This window comes from Ylistrum balloti, unplaced genomic scaffold (genome assembly GCF_031769215.1).
Source record: "Ylistrum balloti isolate Yb309-2 unplaced genomic scaffold, AGI_CSIRO_Ybal_v1 Utg370344, whole genome shotgun sequence".
Lineage (NCBI taxonomy): Eukaryota > Metazoa > Mollusca > Bivalvia > Pectinida > Pectinidae > Ylistrum > Ylistrum balloti.
Genome location: NW_026782247.1, coordinates 694,128 through 708,629, shown reverse-complemented (window position 1 = coordinate 708,629; position 14,502 = coordinate 694,128). Strand labels below are relative to the sequence as shown.

General features: G+C 35.1%; 1 protein-coding gene across 2 annotated transcripts in view; it reads left to right on the top strand.

The window, feature by feature from the left end:
* The window catches only part of LOC132553699 (atrial natriuretic peptide receptor 1-like), a 144,373-nt gene that overhangs the window by 30,985 nt on the left and 98,886 nt on the right, over positions 1–14,502 (top strand). For both annotated transcript variants that reach the window (XM_060217965.1, XM_060217964.1), the window contains exon 2: positions 12,185–12,296. In XM_060217965.1, the coding sequence (XP_060073948.1) occupies positions 12,185–12,296 (112 nt within the window). The remainder of the gene's footprint in view (positions 1–12,184; positions 12,297–14,502) is intronic.

Genomic DNA, 14,502 nt, shown 5'->3' with positions numbered 1-14,502 from the left:
TCAATTGTACTAGCGGGGCCGGATAACGACTATTTAAATGTAGGAACAAGATGGCAGTGATGATGTGCATGGTTATGTAATACTTTATCAGCAACAAAGGATCAGATCAATGACAACGGCACAGATTGTTGCTACAATGTCAGACAATGATAGCGGTGTAGAAATGTGATGATAATATGAACTGGTGATGCTAATGGCGATCACTTTGGTGAAAAAATGATGATGATGTTGATGATGATGATGATGATGATGATGATGATGATGATGATGATGATGATGATGATGATGATGATGATGATGAGGAGGAGGAGGAGGAGGAGGAAGAAGACAAAGACGATAACATCAGATGAAATCGATGATGTAAACAGAATGCTTAATGACAATGATTAGCAAAGAAGATGTTAGATGGGGCGAAGACGATGATTGATAAGGAACGACGATGTTAGATGAGGTGACGACGATGAGTGATAAGGAACGATGATGTTAGATGAGGTGACGACGATGAGTGATAAGGAACGATGATGTTAGATGAGGTGACGACGATGATTGATAAGGAACGATGATGTTAGATTGGGCGATTGGTTCATTGTCAACATTCTGTAATAAATTATCAATTCCACGATAACCGGACAGATTACATAAAAAGTCGTAAATTGTTTAATTTGACGTTCCGCCCCGTCCATGGACAGACTCAACCGTCCCCGTCCATTGACAGACTCGACCGTCCCCGTCCGTTGACAGACACGACCGTCCCCGTCCATTGACAGACTCGACCGTCCCCGTCCATTGACAGTCTCGTGTATATTCATTTCTATTTTCTTGTCATTATACTATCGATTTACGCGGTATTCGTTTACGAATGCAATTATTGGATATGTAATGGCTCTGACCCCCAGCGGACACTTCTGGTCAAGTGGCCAGCGTGGACTCTCTACGTAACATGCATATTTCATAGTCTCCTTCGGGGTCCCTTGCCTATTGTGACACACTTGTAACAGATCTGTCAATTGATTTATGTCGAATACAACACAGAAACTGTCTGTAAGTGCCGAAATAGTTGAATGTTTAATAGTTTCATGAAATATTCATTTAAAGTGATATATATCGAAACATGGATATCGGTCAAACACTTTTAGAACTAGGTTAAAAAGACGATTTTCTGGAACTGGTGTTTGAAGAGTTAATTTCGAAGGAAAAAAATACAAACGTTTATTTCACGTAGTGTCCAGTGTAATGAAGTTTGTGTCAAATGTGATATGTTTACGAAATATATGTCTTGTTTTTAAAATGTTTTTTGTTGAAGTATTGTTTGTTTAAAAAGCTGTGTATTTACACTGTATTTAATGGAAACTAGAAATGTTTGTCACCAGTGTAGACATAACACGTATGAAAGCAGATATGATTAGGTGGACACAAGTTCTTATCATTGTTCATCTAAATCTACACCCCCATCACCTGTAACTTTGATAGCATTTGATCTATATGGTATTGTGCAGTTACAAAACTCTGTGACAGACATAACTGATACTTATGGAAATGTGCAGTTACAAAACTCGGTGACTGTCAGAACTAATACTTTTGGAAATGTGCAGTTACAAAACTCGGTGACTGTCGGAAAATGTGCAGTTACAAAACTCGGTGACTACTAATACTTTTGGAAATGTGCAGTTACAAAACTCGGTGACTGTCAGAACTAATACTTTTGGAAATGTGCAGTTACAAAACTCGGTGACTGTCAGAACTAATACTTTTGGAAATGTGCAGTTACAAAACTCGGTGACTGTCAGAACTAATACTTTTGGAAATGTGCAGTTACAAAACTCTGTGACTGTCAGAACTAATACTTTTGGAAATGTGCAGTTACAAAACTCTGTGACAGACATAACTGATACTTATGGAAATGTGCAGTTACAAAACTCTGTGACTGTCGGAACTAATACTTTTGGAAATGTGCAGTTACAAAACTCGGTGACTGTCGGAACTAATACTTTTGGAAATGTGCAGTTACAAAACTCTGTGACTGTTAGAACTAATACTTATGGAATTGTGCAGTTACAAAACTCTGTGACTGTTAGAACTAATACTTATGGAATTGTGCAGTTACAAAACTCTGTGACTGTCAGAACTAATACTTACAAGCGCCTGGGAGTATGTGGTATTTTATCACTTTGGGAAATGTTCGGCTAAATGCACTAATGACTTTTATACAAATGTGATCTGTCCTTTCCAAATTAAGAAGAAACGTTTTTGCATGTTTAAAATGTCAGAGTTTCACGTGCTTATTCTTTAATAATTTTTATATAAATCTCACAGTTGGAATATTTTGCGCGAAGTCATGTTACTTGTCTAATACAATAGTTTACACCAATTGGTCCGTTCTAATTTTAGAAATTTCATTAAGATGGGGAAAAAAGAGGAAATTCTATTCTGCATTTTCAAACTCTGTGTTAGAACGACTATAGGATTAGTCGAGTCAGCTCTAAGTGTGTACCACGTGACCATTGATCTTGGGAGACAGATTTGGTTTAGAATATCTGAGAGCAGCTATTTACTTGATATGCTATTTCACATGATAAGGACATTGACATCGCCCCGAAGAATCTGGAATGTCAGGTTAAAAATCAGTAAGGTCTGTCTCGCTTGGATATCATATTCTAATAACCGCATGACTTTATTCGTTGTGTGATGTTTATAACACGTGGGAGCTATGATTTATATTGTGAAAGTCTCTATTGTTCAGTTAAAAAGTCTGCGTTTTAAATTCCAGCCGTCGAATGATCCTCTGGATCAGTTAGTTTTATAATATTTTTCTCATACTTGAATATTTTCTAATTTAAAAAAAAATTAATTGTTTTGTGAACGATTTAGCAATCATATGTCAGAGTCTATTTGAGGAATGTCACATCATCAACACGCCATCATGCTTTTAATTTGTGTATTTCTGGAATTTGAAATATTTTGCGTTCGTCAGCAGCCATGTATCTATTAAAGGAACTTTTGTTGTTTAATTGTTGTTTTTTACTTGTCACGTTTTAATCTCTAGAATGTGAAACACGTCACATTGGCCAGAAGTGTACGCATTTGAATTACAATTTTTAAACTTCAGGGGCGATAACTCTTGCTATGAAACATTTCATGTATAGTATATTAAAGCATCTTGAGAATACAAATTTTCCGAATAACTACACCCCATCGACAGCATCATCCCCAAACAACAATCCAGATCTCTTAATCAGGGATGTATGCTTATTTACGTTCTGCTATATCAGAAATTGATTTGATAAATGAGAAAAAAACTCCTGTTTGTTAAAAGGTATTTTTTGGGATATATCATTCGAAAGATACGGTATATCAATTCCTTTGATTTTTTATCTAAAAAAAATGTTTGTGAATATTTCTTTTCTTTCGTGTACTTATTTGTGTGCGGGTGTGTTTGTCGTTCCCTTGCGTTTTTTTTCACAAAGATTTTTTGTTTTAGATTTTTTTTATCTTTAAAAAATATTTAAATTCTATTTTTACATGTGTGTGTTGTGTTTTTTCTTGCTCTTTTCACCTTACATAAATGACTTCCATAGAGGTACCTTAGATTTTCACCTTTTCGCATGTGTTGCATTTCGTTTGTTTATCACATAAAATTAGTTTTCATAGAGAAATGATTCTTAATTGATTGTATGATGCGTTTCGTTTTTATCTCACAAACTTGGCTTCCATAGATTCGCAATATGTATTTGTAAAATAACGAACGGCGACAGAAATAGACCACTCAGATATTGACCAATATATAATACAATAAGTGTTCCAGATCTGAGACATTGATACGCCGGTATATATATGTCTACTTAGTCCAATGTTTCCAGTTACCTTCTACATCACAATCTCCGTTACATATTTCCGGTCGGACAGATAGATCTCAGAACGAGGCACGGTTGAAGTGACTATCCATCAGAATGATACTTAGACATTAGATGAATTATAGAAATGATACCGGACCATTAACCCCATTCGTGGCAAACATTGAGATGATCTGGGTTTCCGCTCCACGTGACCTCAGAAAACATATACGGGAAATGGGATCGTCTCAAAACCATATTAAAAGTCTTTTTCTCTGATATTAGCACACTTTAAAACAACTATTGAATTCGGATTTTGTCTATTAGATTAAAGTCAATATATGTCAATTAGTGTTTAAAGCTATCGCTTTAAGGTTAAAACAATCGAAGTTGAATGTTACAAAACAGTTGTAAAATCTTGATCATAGTAGCGTTTTACAGATATGCACTTATTCTACATATCACACAAACGAGTAGTAAAATCGGAATTACTGAAATACCAAATCGTGATCCGATATTCTGATATTTCTGAGGGTTTCTTTTTTCAAAGCACCCCCACCCCAACCCAACTCCCCTCCGTTTGTGTTTGCCTTTCACATTGCGTCCAAGCGTCTTGGCGGAACGGAATGTTGTCAAGCCTTATCAGGACACAGACACCTGATCCCCTCAAATAACGTTAAAATAGCAGCAATAAAAACAAAGACCAGTGGAAACCATGGACGGTAATCTGACTTGAATGTGTTGCTGGTAAATCGCGAAATAGTGGTGAGTATTATCATCCAAGACTTATAGAGATCATTGAAAAAACAGAACTCTTTTGTAAATAAATTACTCTTTGCTTGTGTCTTTAATTACATAGAAACACGTTGATTTTTAGAAAAAATTAATTCGCGAAAAAAATGGAAACGTTAAAATAAAAAACGATTTCCTATTTAAATCTATTTTAAGATTAGATATTAATGAGCTGCAGATATAAAACGAAATTAAATATAAATAAAGAAATATATAGAAATATTATGGTATGTAACAAACGTATTATCCATTTTATAACATATCTGGTTTACCCACGACCAGCAAATCTCGATGTAAGAGTCATGAGATTTCACTCATTCAGCATTTCATATCGATAACTGTACTATAATATTAGCGATGTCCAGTGTGTTTTGATGAACGACCGTTGGGCTCTGCTTTGGCCATTCTATAAAACAGAAATATGGTTTACTGACAAGAAGCACATCATCCATCATACGATTAATTAGGATAATAACATTGATGAATGACTCCCACGGAAGTCTTTTAACCGAAATTCTCACGAGGTTGTGTGGAGGACACCAGGACATGTTGTGGTGTGGTGTGTTATACAGCCGTAAACAATCTGACGAGCCAGAAAAGCACAAGTATACCGGGAAATTATGTTTTAAAATATTATGATATTAAGATTACAAATATGTAAACTGACAAGTCTTTCGTCAACGCGATCACGTGATTTGTTTTTGTTTGTTTATTTCCTCTTGTATACCTGTTTTTGTTCTGTTTACTTTCTTTTGTAGTTTGTGTTCGGTTAAACCGTAATATGATTTTTTCATATAGATATAAGCCAAGTGGTATAACATTAACCAGTACATGTTGAAGTACAAACTCATCATATTGATGATGAAGCTAAGCTAAGTGAATGGACAGGAAGTGCGCGTGAGATACAGGTGGGTGTGTGTGTGTTGTAAGTTTTACTCGACATGTAAAAAAACTATGGAAAAAGATTCCAAATGCGATGTTGTGAGATGGTTTACGTAAATTCTGTACCTTTCTTCATTTCTGATATCTATTTCTACCAGGCTTGATATCATAAATTGCCTGGTAGTTTTCAACCATTCGAGTCCTTAACATCACTAGGTTGAAACACATGTATGATAAACTTCATTGTTTTTCTTAATATGTATTCAAAAGTGCTCTTCATTTGCGTGTTTTTGTACAACGGATGTGTTTCAAATTCGGTTAGGAGGATAATTACTACAATCATATATGTTATCATTTTTAAACAATATTTTTGGGGCTTCAATCTTTGGATAACCTAGTCATATCTCCCTTGTAATTTCTCAAGTGTATCTTATTCACTTTCAGTCTGACTTAAACAAAGAAACAAAGAAATTTATAGTAAAAAGTTAAAAATTACATTTGGACGGCAGAAATATAAGAATATATGAATACTCTTGAGAGCAAGTTTACAAGAAGGCTGAATGTTCACAAAGTAACGTTACTATACACGAAAAGGAACTTAAAGCTCATATTGAAGTGCTATGGTACTGATACTGAAATATCTTTTCATACGTGCTCAAATATTTCACCATTAGACTCCCTTTTGAAAAAAGAGAATTTTCAATCAAGAATCGTTAAACAGTTGGATATTTCCTCTCATTAGATAATATGTTTCCCTTCTAGATGTGACAATCGATTGTCGATAACCTGCCTCCTCGTTGTCAACATTGTTCTTATTTTGGAAACGTTACATTAAGTACTAGAATTAAGATTGCGGACGAGGTGATGAAGCAGAAAACGCTTACCCTTTTGGATTGTCTGATCGATTTAGTCTACCTTGTTGTACAAATTAGAAACATTTCATTGGAATAGTTAGTAACGGAAGAAATGCTATATTACAGGGTATCTATATGATATAATGTGATAATTTGGTAGTTAAATAATTTAAAACTTGGTATATGATGAAGTATAGTGGAAATATAAATTCCTACATGTACCTCGCAAAAAATCAATAATTGTGGTATCATGTCGCGATAATTTGCACATGCTTTTTCAGAAGTAGATTGATATTGTTATGACGTAGCCAAGATATGTTCTGCAGAGGATTAACTTAAAGATGGAGATTTTCTTTCACAGCGACGTAACAAATACATAATTACCATACGAACACCACTCTGAGTCATAGTAAATATAAGATGATTATGGTTTCAGACACCTTCTAAAATCCATTATATTGATATGGCTATTATGTTGTTTCTGTGGTGATAGCTGAGGTGATGCATCGTCAGATAATGCATTTTCAAGATCAGGGGTATGTGGTTCGATCCCTACCCGGGGCTAGTTTTCTCAATAAGCTGATATCATAAAATATCTTACGTTTTTGAAGTTGAATTTTTGTCAAGAATTTTTTTCCGAAGCCAGAGATGGGCCTTCCGCATAGTGTTATGTGAGATAGCAACTAGCTCCTTTGGTGAGACACTTCTAAAAACATTGGTTGTTCATTTGGCGTTGATCTAATTTAACAGAATTATTTTGGGTAACTTCATGACGAAACATGACCTCAATTCTTTGTTTATTGGTTTCGTTATTTTTGCAGTGGAGATTAATGACAAATATACGTCACAATTGATTAGAATGATGTATTAAATCAACAAGAAAGTAATTATGATCGCGATAGACTCATTTTTTTGCGCCCATTAAACTTTACGAAAACTGAGATTGTTTCAAGCTTGATTGTGATGTAGACTTCAACACCATCTCAGTGACGTAGATTATTAGCAACACGTCCATGCTTATCGTTGTGTTTGATTTAAAGTAAATTACGTCATGCGCACAGTTAGTTGGGATTAATTAGAATGTTTGCTAAAGGATATGGTCAACAGAAATCTGTATCAAACATGTCTGATTGCAGTGGTGACTAAGATTTGACCAAAAACATTTTTTCATTTATGTAAAGAACACTACACCTCTCGTGACTCCTCGAACGTTTCCTTGCTCCTATGATGTGCGGAGTGCCTCTGAAGCTTTCGTAATGTGTAAACTGAAGAGTTAGTTCATTTTTCATAAACAGACAAAAGAAATTAGCAATTGACAACAATCTATCATGTGACATTTTAAAATCATTTCTTCGCAAACATGCGCCTAATTGCATTTGTTTGCGAAGAAATGAAGTCTGCCCCGTTTTTACTAAAATATATCAGTTCTGTGATAACACGTTTCTCAAAATCGTGACATCCAACTTGTAATCAACACTTCCATATGCAAATTAATTTTCAAACAATACAAAAGTTGGGTTCCGTCTCTTTTAAAAATATTGAAACATTAAACGACAGGATGAATCAGTGATTCGTTTTAAATAATCTGACTTGAGCAAGTCTAGAGAGGAAAAAACTAAACCAACATGCCACGGAACAGGATTTTGTCGCCAGCTTATTATGATTCCGTCCGTAATTAAGCGTAGCTCCCTTCATTAATTCAAACTTCTCTTTACGATTGATTAGTAGTACACGACAACTTGTGACGCCGAGGGAGCGGTGATTAATTGTGTTACAAGAATTCAGCCTCCAAGAACAACATTTGTCATCGCGCGCCTCAAACACGACATAGTAATGTGAGTGTGTTTACGTGTCGGTTCTTCCTACAGCAATCTGTTCCGGTTTTTACCTTCTTTGTCCAAGTTGTTTCTGTAAAAAAATATCAACGCGCATTTTCACTGTTCGTTGATTTCTGAAAATTGAGTTTGTCAAACACGAGGGAAAATCTTGATCTATTTTTAAGAGATTCGATCTTCACACCCTATACCCAGTAAAACAAGTCGCTGCTTTTTGTTTAGCTTTTGTTCTTAAACGCTTTGTGATTGAAGTCTTCTATCACGTTTGTCATAGAAATACAATTTAAAAATATCGTTCTTGTAAAATTTCATTTTAAGCTGTTTGACATATCTTATCGCTCTATTTTATCACTTGGTGAAAGATGACAAAAACATCGTAAAATTTCAGAAACAATTCATTAGCAAAACCGGTTTTATCGTTGTAAACATTTCCCAACTTTTTCATTTTGTAATTTTGTGAAGATAATCATTTGATATCGCGTCTTCCCTCTTCCTTCAACTCCGACTTCCGTTAGGAAAACGGAAAAAAGTATATAAAAATAAGCAAACGAAAAATAAGATAAAACTAAATGAAAAAAATACCAGACAAAAATCACTGACAGGAGAGAAAAGTTAATGGCCGTAAACAAAACACTACAATGATAAACTATTTCTCGCAAATGCATCGATCTCTATATCCGTATTTTTACATACAGATTGAGTTTTACTAAGATATCGTATTTCTGAACAATTCCGTCTCTTCAGTAAACTTCCTGTTAAATCAGGACGCAATGATTTCTCCCTGTCATGTGACCTTGCGATTTGTCATTTGTCTGACGTCTACGTTCACGTCAGAGAGACAATAGCGCCTATTTGGATTTCTCAGCATGTCAATACAGCACCGTGATCAAATTTAGTTCTGTCGTTGATGGATCAGCACAGTTTTAAGTTGTAAGATTTGCTCAGCTTATTTTACATAATTGTAAATTTTCTGTCACTGTAACTATGCCGGAATTATCACTCAATTGAGTTTTATTGACGATATATCACAACGGAAGCATGTAATGCGCATGTCAGATCTCTTTACATTCGTCAGTATGACAAGATCGCGCGTACTCTGCGGCAGCGGTGAATAAGCCAATTTTGTGTCTACATTTACAGATAATATGCATTCGTTAATATGTCTGATCGGACTGTACTTGCTTAAAATGAAGTATATTCAATTAAGGTTCGTAATAATTTGTGAAATTCCGATTTTATCTTCAAACTTAAACCAGGATTTCAGGACAAGTGATTTTGATTGTCTAAAAAAAGATCCGAAAATTAGCAATTCCGGAATGTGAAAAAAAAACAGAAATTTGGAAGAAAGAGAAATGCATTGTAGTGCTTTGTTTAAATCTATCATTTTTCTGTTGTTGTCAAATTTTTTGTATAGTACTTCAGTTTTCTATTTTCTTAGCGGAAGCCATCAATGGCACAGATATCTAGACTTGTACTAATCAATAATCCCTACTGACATAATTATTACGGATACGAAACTAGAACACCATACCAGTGCAAAAGAGTATGTTCATCTGTGATTTTACTTATCATAACAGCTATGGTCATCAAAAGACGGTGCCTGCAGAGGATGAGGTCACTAACGGACGTATTTATAGTGTTATCACACTGAAATGTCATAACTGGTACACAACAGCCAAGCATTCGACTTAATCAAATTATTCTGACATCAGGCTAACTAACTGTCCTGATCGCCCGATACATATATACTAAACGCTGAGAGAATAACAACAGGTTGTCTCGGAAGGCGATAGAACCTCAAGAGATTTTTAGTTCTCCTGATTATCATTGGATAAATAGAACAACAAAAATGTTAAAGATTTGGCGCATAGGTAAACAAACAGGATGGACAGATAAAAAACGTGTACATGGATAGATGGATGGATTTATAAACAAACAGGTTTCTCACGTTGAACAGGGTTCAGTAAATGTACTTAAGCACAATAAAATCCAATCAAACTTTCGCTTTATCAATTTGTGGCAAATAAGTGCGATGATAAATTCTTGCATCCACAATTATTGCTATGCTATCACTACATAGAAACTGCAGGCAGCCTGAAATCGCTAAAATAAGTTTACCGCTAAAATATGCACGTACACAGTATCTAGATTGCTGCAATATAAAATCCAATATCAAACACAGAGTAAATAAATTTAAGAATGAAATGTAACATGTTTAATGATGAGCTGTGTAAATACTCTGTATTACTCTTGTTACTGAGGTACTTGGCGCTCTCACTGCCAAACATATCGATCTACGAATTTCATCTGATATTTTCACATCATTAATTTCGTTCTAAGAAGTTCCTGTCAAATCCCACGAAAAGCCATTACCAATTCTACATCACACAACTAGGATGTGAGCAACAGTCTTCACCACTCAGTAATATACAAACAAGATATGGTGTTGGATTATAGTAGGAAAAAATAACTCCACGCCAGTGAAACTCATTCAACAAGTTGTCCCGTTCCGTAATGCTTTGCCCATCTATTTAGGCAATTAGGTTTCTCTTTCGCTGAGAGAGCTTAGTCATTCAATTCTTCTCCAATATAGACAGCAAACGTTTTAGTGATGAAGATATATAGCCAATCAAGGTCTAAAAAGTGCTTGATGCATGGAATTCAAATCTGTCGAAATTAGCTTTTGGATTTTCAGACTGGAAGTATTATGTAGATAGATGATAAGAAAGCTATTTATGTGTTCAAACGATTTCCAATTTCAGACAAAGGCCGAAGTAATTTGCTACACAATAAATATTCAATATAAAATATTATATATCAGGAGCCGTTTTAGACCGATTGTCGTGTGCTGTATTTTTGTATCTCCTATAACACTTTTTCGAAATGAATGTTTTCTCTGACTTTTCGAATTCCTTCTATAATCTGTTCAATCTTCTTTCGTCCTCTGCTTTTCAATAACATAAATTTTCTGTAAAGTAACGTAAAGTATATCACCGTAGTCTACATCATTATATACTATAATACTTGATACGCCGGGTGCTTCGACTGTTAACCATCATAATGTATGTGACTGTCGTGATTGTACAATCAAGCCACTTTCCCCTAGGACATGGGTTCGAGACACCCTGGCCGACACGGGCAGATGTCTCTCGTGTTTATTGTTTCCCCACCGACATTACGTTGGTTTTCCTTTGTGGTTTTTTCTTTAACATCCAAAACAGCGTCGTGATAAAAGATCTACAGGGTTTATGTTGTTTGTAAAGCTTGTAAAGATTTTACATATATCATGTAATAGAAAGCTTCACTACCAATTTTTCTGTTTGTTTTTCACTTAGAACATTGTTGTCCTCAAAACCTTAATCAAACGACGCCGTGTATACTTTCTAAATCAATAAATATTCTTTATAAACTTAAATACGGATGATAAATATATCTTACTTAGACTCAAAACCTTTCAACTTCATAACGTGTTTTCTCTTATTATCAATTTCTTTCTTTCTTTTCTTTCTTTCTTTCTTTTTGTTTATTCATAAATAAGGGGTGTGGGGCTGTGATAAAGTCTTGATATACTTTCCCAACCATTCCAATCTGCGTCGAGGACCTTTGTTTAAGAACCCCACAAGATACAGTACAAACACTATATATTCCTTTCCATATACATTTGTACATACACCAAAACTGACGCCAGTAGTGAAAGATATTCACATGCATTTATCTGTTCATCAATTTATCTTGACGAAATAATCCGCGCAATGCGGATAACGATTCATTTACACTGGAGGGTCGTTTTATTTCATCAAAACGTCAATAATACATTTGGTGTCTAACTTTCTGGACAGTTATGCAAATTGAACGCGAATTGGCATGGAATTTGCACATGCTAGTGGTGATCCTCCCAAGATAAATCTAATTTCGTATACAATATTAATGGTCAATATGTTTCTACATTTTCTCCCTATCCTTATCTAACAAATATTTTTTTCTGTTACAGTTGTTGTCCTATGTGCGTCGGCAGACTCAGTGCGTGACATAATGATCAAAGCACATGAACTGAACTTCGATAACGGCGAATATGTCTTCTTAAATATCGATCTATTTAGCAGGTAAGTCGATATGGTTTGATATCATTTCGGTTTTCACGAGATCGGACAAAGTAATTCGTTATTCCGACGATAGATGGACTTATTTCGCTATGTACATGTGATTAATTCTGTGTGTATATAAAAACGTACAGATATATGTACTGTACATATTGAAATGTTTTCGTTGAATTCTACATCTAGAAGAGAAGCGATGTTTGTGATATTTCCTCGAACCAAAACAAACATTTTTGAGATAAAGAAATCCATTTTAGACTCCATAACAAGCTTGTTATTGATAAAGAAATAAATTGTCGAGAATCCATTAAAAGCGTTTTGGTGATAAAGACACCTCTTGAGACCTTAGATTTGAGTAAATGGCCAGTTGGTGTGACATATCATCCAAGACCACTACATAATCAAGATAACCCCTGATTCTCGTGAATATCTGATGCAGACAAACACTCTAAAAGAGAGTTCAAGTACAGATGTTCCGGATCGAGTAATGTGAGGCTTGGTTAGGTAGTCAATTGTATCTTTAGTGATATTTGTCTTTTGTTTTCAGTGTGAATAGTTAGGAAACACATTATGTGTTGATACAAAATTGTCTAGAATCATAAACGTGTTGTACGCATGCCTTTAACCCTGCTACAGGTCACACTTTTTTCTTCTTTTTCTAAAAGTATGGATTCCGCTTTAGTCATAGTGATAATTTACCCTTTAATGGAACTTCACCGTTATCGTTGTCGCCGTAGTTGATATTAATAGATAACTATTTCATTGTGTTCTTTTGCATGTCAACATCTGGCGAAGAAGTCTTTCGATTAAGCCTTGTCAGTAAGGGAATGTGTGTTGAAAAGTATGATGAAAGTTTTCACAACGTATCCTAAAGGATGTGACTGTGGACCCCATTTATTGTACTTTGGAGAAAATCATATATCAAAAAGGCGTGATGCCATGTACCGTAGGAGTTTCGTTATACCATAGTTGTGTTGTCGTGGAGAAACGCCTGTTGAGTATTGCATCAGGGAAAACTCATTTCGTCATCACCATCTATAGAAGATGGCGTGTGAATATTTGGCCGCCGAGACAAAATGGATGGTTCAGCTACTCAAAGCGTCAGATTGGACCCCGAGCAGTCAGCAGGTTCCAGCTTAACACATTTTAGGTCCCTAATTCGTGGTCGAGGACACATTGATGTGTCTATAATTTGATCGTACGACCGGACGGTAATTCCGGCACGCTATCTCTAGCCCCGGCAACGCGTTCATAATTTATAAAAGGCATCCATCTCATTCAGCAAAGCTCTTGTATTGAGTGGAAACGGCGCAGTCGCTCGTTATTCCTCAATCATCAAGGAGCTTTAATTAATTCAAATAAAGATCACGACAGTGCTCAATTTACTGTATTTCACTTCAAATTAATCAGAAAAATTTGATGACTTCGGTTGAAAGATTATTCCGTGTGGATTTATTTCCTAAGTCAATTAAAGTTTTTGTGTTGATGATATTTTACGAGCGAATCAATCCGTGAGAGTACGTCATAATGCTGATGTCTTAATCGCTTCACTGACTAATGTCTGTCAATGACACGGGATTTCTTTGTTATCGGAACAGACTACAGAAATCTACAGAAATCAGGACATTCTCAACAGGTTCTTCATTTCAATTTTGTACTGCCTAATTTTATTAAAATTCTGAAATTTTCTGAGCGTTCTAACATATTATTTAAAGAGGCATTTAAAACCGGTTTCAAGAAATGAACAGCGTGCACTCTTAGCTAAGGTAGTTATCTCTATTTGATTATATGACGGTCACTTTCAACAGATCAACGACCCGTGCCAGAATATATTAATTTGTGAATTATTTAAGAGTTATCTCCCTTGTCAGATATGTTTTGTTTACATACAAGAGTATGTTTGTTTGGCCAATCAAGTAACCATTAAAGTGAAACTCTAAAATTAAAAAGAAAAAATATAGTAATGATAAATAAGTCTGTAATTAAACTCGATAACTTGGAAAAATATGTAGAAAACTCTACCGTGATGAAAATAAATAAATATTTGAATAACCGATGAAATAATCTGAAGAAAAATGTCCGCAAGCTTATAGTTGGATTGCTTTGAATGAGTTAAGTGTATGTAAGATACCGCCTTAAGTTTGCTTAGGAAAATATCACCCATTGAAATATTAAGTGGGTTAGCATGAATTCGGATCTTGTGTTCTTCATC